The sequence below is a fragment of the Bubalus bubalis genome, chromosome 19, assembly GCF_019923935.1.
Source record: "Bubalus bubalis isolate 160015118507 breed Murrah chromosome 19, NDDB_SH_1, whole genome shotgun sequence".
NCBI classification, from domain to species: domain Eukaryota; kingdom Metazoa; phylum Chordata; class Mammalia; order Artiodactyla; family Bovidae; genus Bubalus; species Bubalus bubalis.
Genome location: NC_059175.1, coordinates 64,138,341 through 64,148,241, shown reverse-complemented (window position 1 = coordinate 64,148,241; position 9,901 = coordinate 64,138,341). Strand labels below are relative to the sequence as shown.

The 9,901-nt window shown below is 41.1% G+C and overlaps 1 protein-coding gene across 1 annotated transcript; it reads left to right on the top strand.

Moving 5' to 3' along the window:
• The first annotated feature begins 247 nt into the window (after positions 1 to 247).
• Positions 248 to 2,091, top strand: LOC102409380 (transmembrane emp24 domain-containing protein 2-like). Its single transcript, XM_044932421.2, has one exon. It carries the CDS (start codon positions 343 to 345, stop codon positions 946 to 948), a length of 606 nt encoding a protein of 201 aa, XP_044788356.1. The 5' UTR covers positions 248 to 342; the 3' UTR covers positions 949 to 2,091.
• The last annotated feature ends 7,810 nt before the right edge of the window (positions 2,092 to 9,901 follow it).

The window sequence follows — 9,901 nt, the reverse complement described above, 5'->3', positions numbered from 1 at the left end:
CCAGTACTCTTGCCTGGAGAATCCCATGGACAGAGGAGCCTGTTTGGCTGCAGTCCACCAAGGGGTTGCACAGAGTCGGACAGGACTGAAGCGACTTAGCAGCAGCCAGCTTCAACTCATCTTTAATTCCAAGTGTTCCCCTCGTTAAGCATGTGAGTGAGGGGTATAAAGAGTTAAGAGATAAAGTGAACAGCATTTTGGTATGAGGTGCTAATTTTAAAAAAATCACTGAGATAGAAAAAGTGTAGGCCGGGCGGCGGCTGAGAAGGCAGCGGTGGCGGCAGCGACGACGGCGGCTCTGGAGGCCGCAGTCCCGGTCCTGGCTTCGGCCCCAGCCCCACCATGGTGACGCTTGCTGAGCTGCTGGTGCTCCTGGCCGCCCTCCTGGCCACGGCCTCGGGCTACTTCGTCAGCATTGACGCTCATGCAGAGGAGTGCTTCTTCGAGCGGGTCACCTCGGGCACCAAGATGGGCCTCATCTTCGAGGTGGCCGAGGGCGGCTTCCTGGACATCGACGTGGAGATTACTGGACCTGATAATAAAGGAATTTATAAAGGAGACCGGGAGTCCAGTGGGAAATACACATTTGCTGCTCACATGGATGGAACATATAAGTTTTGTTTTAGCAATAGGATGTCTACCATGACTCCAAAGATAGTGATGTTCACCATTGATATCAGGGAAGCCCCCAAAGGACAAGACATGGAAACAGAAGCTCACCAGAACAAGCTAGAAGAAATGATCAATGAGCTCGCAGTGGCAATGACAGCTGTGAAGCATGAGCAGGAATACATGGAGGTTCGGGGGCGGATACACAGAGCAATCAATGACAACACAAACAGCAGAGTGGCCCTTTGGTCCTTCTTTGAAGCTCTTGTTCTAGTTGCCATGACATTGGGACAGATCTACTACCTGAAGAGATTCTTCAAAGTCCGGAGGGTTGTTTAAAAGCCTTTTCCCCATAATCCCAAATTCATAATTCACTGTTTACCATAATAATGTCATTAGTTTCTATGTTTTTATTTTCTGAACTATATCTTCACAGCTTGTTTCTTTGTGCTTAATAGATATTGGGGGAAAACACTTTTTTAGGAAAACTATAGTGAAAATTTGACATTTGATTGGCATAAATTCATATTTGAATTCTGAGGGCCTATACAGGCCCTCTCAAAACTCAAACACTAAGCCGAATATAGGTGTAGAGTCCTTAGTTTTCTTTCCTTTTATTTTCATTATAAAATACAGTTTGTTCAGGATAGTACTTTACTAAAAGGACTCTCTTCTTGGGATCCCTTATCCTACAGTTCAGGTCATTAGAAAGATTCATTTTGTTGAGAAACAACAATCTGAATCTTGACATTTTCTATCCAGCTTAATGGTAGAGCTCTGTGACTAGAGTATGTGACCAGGTTGGTACTTTTATACTTTGTCTATCTTGTTTTTGCTTTAAAGATAAGACTTAAACCAACAACCTTTACCCACCCCTCCAAAGTTTCACTTTGAACCTTAGAACTCAATCACCTCCACTTAAAATTGTTGACACAAGCAGCTAATAACCATTTTTTGGTTTCTGCCTAACCTTGTAAGAAGTTTATTAAAGCCAATTCTCTTGGGTGTTTTAGCAAACGGTAGCAAACGGTCCACTCTGCTTATGCATGAGAACAGAGAAGAAATGACTTCCTCTGTGCTGGCGCATCCACCTTCTCTACTCTTGGCATGTAGGGGGTGTGCATTAATGTAATTGGAAAAATCTGGATTTCCGATGCCAAAGGGTCAAAGCCTCTTGGATTTCTTTGCACTGATATGCAGCCACTATTTTATTTTTGATCAGTGGCATTTTGGCCACTGTTTAATTAGGGTACTGAACATCACTGTCAGTACTAGGGTTTTTGTTTTTCTTGGGTCTTTCTTTTTTGGCACATGTGAATTTTGTTTTGTATAGAACGAAAAACGACTTTCTTTTGGTCTCTGATAATGGGTTTAAAAATCAAGGAGCATCTGGTTTTATTGTGGGGATGATCCAGATTATGTTGTGACTGATGTATATTGGTTACTTGTACCTTTTTTTTTTGGATCTTTTCAAGGGGAAAACTACAAGTAACGAGTTTTGTATAATTAAATTTGTTACAGGTTTTCATGTTCAAGGTAAACAATTTTTCAACCTAGGGTGAAAATATTTGCAACAGTTTAAGGTGACTGAGTTTTATCTTAGGACAACTGTTGCATGCCAATTTGTGTGCGCGTGTGTGTGCAAACACTTCAAATTGAGTTAAAAGATGTAAATTTAAAATTGGTTGTGTATCTGATCTGCCCCAGGTTCAGTAAATAAACAGTTGTTTTTAAAAACAAAAAAAAAAAAAAAAGAAAAAGTGTAGGCCATGTGTACTTAGTTGACATACAGGAAAACTAGTTGCTTCAATTCACAGCTTAGCTAATCAGCTTGTGAATGGTCAAAAGACCCAGGGACACTTAGTAGAAACTCCAATAAGAGAAGCTGCTGCTGCTGCCAAGTCGCTTCAGTTGTGTCTGACTCTGTGCAACCCTATAGACAGCAGCCCACCAGTCTCAGCTGTCCCTGGGATTCTTTAGGCAAGAACACTGGAGTGGGTTGCCATTTCCTTCTCCAATGCATGAAAGTGAAAATTGAAAATGAAGTCACTCAGTCGTGTCCGACTCTTCGCAACCCCATGGACTGCAGCCTACCAGGCTCCTCCCTCCATGTGGTTTTCCAGGCAAGAGTACTGGAGTGGGGTGCCATTGCCTTCTCCTCAATAAGAGAAGAGGACTCTATGAGTTCCCATTCTTCCAGCTTGTAGCTGAACCAGGCTCCAATCAGGGCCATGTTGGATGTCTAAGACCCAGATAGAAACACCAGGTCTTATTGACTTGAGAAATGAAATGACCGAGTTCAAAGTAAATACGGAAGCTAGAAAGAGAGAAAGGAAATCCTGATATTGGGGTTTCCTTGGTGGCTCAGATGGTAAAGAATCTGCCTGCCAAGTAGGAGACCCGGGTTTGATCCCTGGGTCGGGAAGGTCCCTTGAAGAAGGAAATGGCAACTCACTCCAGTATTCTTGCCTGGAGAGTTCTAAGGACAGAGGAACAAGGTGGCTGCAGACCATGGGGTCGCAAAGAGTCAGAAATGACTGAGCGACTAACACAACACAGTGCAAGAACCCCAGATTCTGTGTATAAGCCACCCACATGTCTGACCGACTCTGTAGTCCTACGTGTAGTCCTACTACCCACATGTCCTACTGACTCTGTAGTCCTACGTGTAGTCCTACTCATGTATGTAGTCCTACGTGTAAACTAAGCTAAGTTCATCTCAGGAGAAAGGACCTGCACTGAGACCTTAGTTACTGCCATTTCTATGGAGACAGGGTAGGGAGTTTGAGTTAAATAAAACAAAGAAACTAAATCAGGACTTTTCAGAGGAACATGTCAAGATTCTGAATTCTGAACATTTAGAACATCAGAATTTTATGATGTCTCAGTCACACCCAAGATACAATCCAAAATTACCAGACTACAAAGGAGAAAACATGAATGCATACTCAAGAGAGAAAAGGCAATAAATGGAGACCTCCTACTCTTCTAAAATATTAATGAATTAAAAGAAAAAAATGAATACAAACAAAGCACACAGCCATAACTACTGGGCTTTCTGGCACATACAACTAGGCAGAGCCTTCTGCCACGAAGTACTCACAACACGCTCTTTTTATTTTCACACTTCCACTGTTCAATGGTCCATACTTCAAGCCCTCATCAGTTAACTTTATCCTTTATTATTAGAGTGATGGACAAGGATAGCCTGAGAGTGAAACAGTGGAAAGAGGAGGGAAAGCAGTTTTGTTTTCCTGGTTTGGTGAGTTTGCTTTAAGTTTGAGGTTATATGACATTTAGGGAGATGCCGATGAACAATTTTTCCAAGCTTTGGTGATTCTGCTGCTCATTTGCCATGCTGTGTAAGAGTGAGCAGAGGAAGTAACCTATCCCTGTCAAAGATTGTATCATGGCTCCATTTACCTCTAGGCCAGATTTTCTAGTTGCTTCATTAATTTTACTCCATAAGAGCTTAAAAGTGCCTGGGGGTCATCTGATCTCTTTTCATCTGTTGGGAACCAGTCCCAGAAAACTCAATAAGTTTACAAAGTTAAACAGCTTGTTAGTATCAGTTCAGGTCAGTTCAGTTCATTTCAGTCATTCAACCGTGTCTAACTCTTTGCAACCCCATGGACTGCAGCATGCCAGGCCTCCCTGTCCATCACCAACTCCCAGAGCTTGCTAAAAAATCATGTCCATTGAGTCGGTGATGCCATCCAACCATCTCATCCTCTGACATCCCCTTCTCCTCCTGCCTTCAATCTTTCCCAGCATCAAGGTCTTTTCAAATGAATCAGTTCTTCACATCAGGTGGCCAAAGTATTGGAGTTTCAGCTTCAACATCAGTTCTTCCAATGAATATTCAGAAATGATTTCCTTTAGGATGAACTCCTAAAGGAGTTTGAACTCCTTGAGTCCAAGGGACTCTGAAGAGTCTTCTCCAACACCACAGTTCAAAAGCATCAATTCTTTTGTGCTCAGCTTTCTTTATAGTCCAACTCACATCCATTCATGACTACTGGAAAAACCATAACTTTGACTAGACGGACCTTTGTCAGCCAAGTAACATCTCTGCTTTTGAATATGCGGTCTAGGTTTGTGATAGCTTTTCTTCCAAGGTACTGTTAGTATCAGTACTGGACTATAATACTGCATTTCAGCATCCTTCCACAAATCAATTGATTAGCACATTAAATGTAATTTTTTAACATGACTATTAGGTACCAAGAATCATCCTGGGAGATGGAAGTACATTAGTGAACATGATAGAGAAGTTCTCTGCCCTCAATCTATACTTACCAATTCTGTCTTGGAAATTATTTATCACTTGGCTTGAAGTTTTAATCAACTGATAAATACATTATTATTGTTATCACTTCTGATAAAAGAATTCCTTTGGTTGATTTTCCTAACATGTTATTCCTCTACCCCTCATTATAAGAAGTTAAGTAAAACTAAACATTAAAAAAACAAAATGATACCTGTTTAACTTTTGCAATAACTAGGCTGGCTTCTGGGCATTACTCCCCTTCATTCATGCTGTATCTATTAATCATTCATTCATGTGACAACAAGCCCATTAAAGATCATTTGAAATTATACAAGTTATACTGCATGGAATATGCTCTATTCCAGAGTCATTTAGATGTCTTTTACTTGCTCTCCTCCTGCTGCTTTGTTCACTGCTGAGAACAAAGACAACAACTGAACAGAATGGGTCATTACTTTTTACTTACTTCTTTTGGCAAAATTCATTGTGATCTAGTATAAATTAGTTTCCCCCAAATTAAAATAAACATTTTGCCTATTAACATGAGATTCTTGCTACTTCTCAGTTTGTCTTCTCTTTCTTGAAACTTGACTCATGATATTTAGCCTTCACTAATTGGCTGTAACTATTAAAACTGAATTCAACTAAACTGCAAATGCAATGTAGACACTAAAATAACATGGTTTTTCATTTGCTCTAAAGAGATTGAATATGTAATGGTGAGTGTTCGTATGTGTATATGTGGCTATTTTATTAACCTATGCATCAAAGTGAAAAGAACATAAGTTTTTAGAATGAACATGTGGATTAATATTTCTGATACAGTGGGCTATTATTACTTCTCATTTATGGGCTGTAAAGAAGCCCAAATCTTTAATCTGCACCGTTGTGCTATTAAATATCCAATATCCAAAACCTAAAAATCAACTGGGTGTGTGTAAGTTCTGTCCCTTGAGAGTCCCTTGGACTGCAAGAAGATCCAACCAGCCCATTCTGAAGGAAATCAGCCCTGGGTGTTCTTTGGAAGGAATGATGCTAAAGCTGAAACTCCAGTACTTTGGTCACCTCATGCGAAGAGTTGATTCATTGGAAAAGACTCTGATGCTGGGAGGGATTGGGGGCAGGAGGAAAAGGGGACGACAGAGGATGAGATGGCTGGATGGCATCACCGACTCGATGGACATGAGTTTGAGTGAACTCCGGGAGATGGTGATGGACAGGGAGGCCTGGCATGCTGTGATTCATGGGGTTGCCAAGAGTCGGACACGACTGAGCAACTGAACTGAACTGAAATTCTGTCTCTCAGTTGTGTCTCACTTTTTGTGACTACCATGGACATAGCTCGCCAGGCTCCTCTGTCCATGGAATATTTCAGGCAAGAATACTGGGATGGGTTGTCATTTCCTATGCCAAGGGATCTTCCAAAACCAGGAATCAAATCTATGTCTTTTGTGTCTCCTGCATTAGCAGACAGATTCTTTACCACTGTGCCACTTGAGAAGTCGCAAACATGAATTTGCCAACACTTTAAAAGATTAATAATGCCATTCTTCAATTTACTCAATAAAAGAGTTTTGCTAATAAAGTATTACTGAATCTTCTAGCCCTTTAATCTGTACATATATTCATATAACAACAAGAGGAAGAAATTACCTTGACGATTTAATCAACCCTTGAGGATATTTTTCAGGTTCTCTTCAAAGTTTCCTTGCCTCTCCATTCCAAAAGTGAATCATTATTTCTAATAAGATAGATTTCTAGTCAAAAGAGCAGAATATGCCCAAAGAACTCTTCCCTCCACTAAAAAAGAAAAAGTAGAAGCGTGCACACACACACTCCACTATAGGTTAAAATTTTTTTTTAAATTAAGGTAATGTATCCTTGGATATATCTACAGAGAGAAGCCAAATATTTAGACCTCTACCTATTCTAGAATTAGATGAAATCAGTGAAGACTCAGATATGCAGATGATACCATGCTAATGGCAGAAAGTGATGAGGAATTAAAGAACCTTTGTATGAGGATGAAAGAACAGGGTGAAAAAACTAGCTTAAAACTCAATATTCAAAAAACTAACATCATGGCATACAGTTCCATCACTTCATGGTAAATAGATAGGGAAAAGTGGAAGCAGTGACAGATTTTATTATCTTAGGTTCCAAAATCACTGTGGGTTGTGACTGCAGCCATGAAATTAAAAGATATTTGTTCCTTGAAAGGAAACCTATGACAAACCTAGACAGTATATTAAAAAGCATATTAACTTTGCTGACAAAGGTCCATATAGTCAAAGCTATGGTTTTTCCAATAGTCATGTATGGATGTGAGAGTTGGACCATAAAGAAGGCTGAGTGCTAATTGAAGGCTGAGTGCTTTTGAACTGTGGTGCTGGAGAAGACTCTTGAGAGTCCCTTGGACAGCAAAGAGATCAAACCAGTCAATCCTAAAGGAAATCAACCCTGAATATTCATTGGAAGGACTGATGCTGAAGCTCCAGTACTTTGATCATGTGATGTGAAGACCCTGACGCTGGGAAAGATTGAAGGCAAAAAGAGAAGAGAGTGGCAGAGGATCAAATGGTTAGAAGCATCACCGACTCAATGGATATGAATCTGAGCAAAGTCTGGGAGATAGTGATGGACAGGGAAGCCTGGCGTGCTGCAACCCAGGGGGTCGCAAAGAGCAGGACACGCCTGAGCGACAACAAATGGAGGCTCACATTTAATTTGCTGGGAGAAACAGCAGTTGAGCTCAGCCCCCTTGTTGCTGACCATAAAATGACTTCCTATATTAAGTGAGGTCTAAGTCTGAGGGTTTTTTTCTCATAAGCAGAAGTTGAACATGCCCTGTGAACCCACCTGCCATATTGTAAGGAAGTCCAAGATGTCCCACACAAAGAATTTTACCTGCAGTCAAATTCCAGGCCCCCAGCTCAAAGCCAGCATCATGCAGCCAACACTGAGAGAATGAATCCTCAGATGACTCTAACTTCCGGGCCTTCCACATGAGGACCTGGATGCTGTGGGGTAGAGACCATTGGTCTCTGAGGTTACCTGTTTAAGTTGCAGACTCACAGAATCTCTGATCATAAGGAATGTTTGTTTTACCCTGCTGAGTTTTAGGGTATCTGTTACATAGCTTTAGTAACCATTCATAATTTAGCTGTTTATATATAATTTCAGTTCAGTTCAGTTGCTCAGTCGTGTCCGCCTCTTTGCAACCCCATGAATCACAGCACGCCAGGCCTCCCTGTCCATCACCATCTCCTGGAGTTCACTCAGACTCACATCCGTCGAGTCGGTGATACCATCCAGCCGTCCCATCCTCTGTCGTCCCCTTTTCCTCCTGCCCCCAATCCCTCCCAGCATCAGAGTCTTTTCCAATGAGTCAACTCTTGGCATGAGGTGGCCAAAGTACTGGAGTTTCAGCTTCAGCATCATTTCTTCCAAAGAACACCCAGGGCTGATCTCCTTTATTTTTTTATTTTAGAACTTTTTTTTTAATTTTATTTTATTTTTAAACTTTACATAATTGTATTAGTTTTGCCAAATATCAAAATGAATCCGCCACAGGTATACATGTGTTCCCCATCCTGAACCCTCCTCCCTCCTCCCTCCCCATACCATCCCTCTGGGTTGTCCCAGTGCACTAGCCCCAAGCATCCAGTATCGTGCATCGAACCTGGACTGGCAACTCGTTTCAAACATGATATTTTACATGTTTCAATGCCATTCTCCCAAATCTTCCCACCCTCTCCCTCTCCCACAGAGTCCATAAGACTGTTCTATACATCAGTGTCTCTTTTGCTGTCTTGAACACAGGGTTATTGTTACCATCTTTCTAAATTCCATATATATGCGTTAGTATACTGTATTGGTGTTTTTCTTTCTGGCTTACTTCACTCTGTATAATAGGCTCCAGTTTCATCCATCTCATTAGAACTGATTCAAATGTGTTCTTTTTAATGGCCGAGTAATACTCCATTGTGTATATGTACCACTGCTTTCTTATCCATTCATCTGCTGCTGGACATCTAGGTTGCTTCCATGTCCTGGCTATTATAAACAGTGCCGCGATGAACATCGGGGTACACGTGTCTCTTTCAATTCTGGTTTCCTCAGTGTGTATGCCCAGCAGTGGGATTGCTGGATCATAAGACGGTTCTATGTCCAGTTTTTTAAGGAATCTCCACACTGTTCTCCATAGTGGCTGTACTAGTTTGCATTCCCACCAACAGTGTCAGAGGGTTCCCTTTTCTCCACACCCGCTCCAGCATTTATTACTTGTAGGCTTTTGGATCACAGCCATTCTGACTGGTGTGAAATGATACCTCATAGTGGTTTTGATTTGCATTTCTCTGATAATGAGTGATGTTGAGCATCTTTTCATGTGTTTGTTAGCCATCTGTATGTCTTCTTTGGAGAAATGTCTATTTAGTTCTTTGGCCCATTTTTTGATTGGGTCATTTATTTTTCTGGAGTTGAGCTGTAGGAGTTGCTTGTATATTCCTGAGATTAGTTGTTTGTCAGTTGCTTCATTTGCTATTATCTTCTCCCATTCTGAAGGCTGTCTTTTCACCTTGCTAATAGTTTCCTTTGATGTGCAGAAGCTTTTAAGGTTAATTAGGTCCCATTTGTTTATTTTTGCTTTTATTTCCAATATTATGGGAGGTGGGTCATAGAGGATCCTGCTGTGATGTATGTCAGAGAGTGTTTTGCCTATGTTCTCCTCTAGGAGTTTTATAATTTCTGGTCTTACGTTTAGATCTTTAATCCATTTTGAGTTTATTAGAATGGACTGGTTGGATCTCCTTGCAGTCCAAGGGACTCTCCAGAGTCTTCTCCAACACCACAGTTCAAAAGCATGAATTCTTTGGTGCTCAGCTTTCTTCACAGTACAACTCTCACATCCATATATGACCACTGGAAAAACCATAGCCTTGACTAGACGGGCCTTTGTTGGCAAAGTAATGTCTCTGGTTTTCAATATGCTATCTAGGTTGGTCATAACTTTCCTTTCAA

Bases quoted from the DNA above. Each gene is read 5' to 3' on its own strand.
- LOC102409380 (XM_044932421.2), top strand. From the start codon at position 343: ATGGTGACGCTTGCTGAGCTGCTGGTGCTCCTGGCCGCCCTCCTGGCC.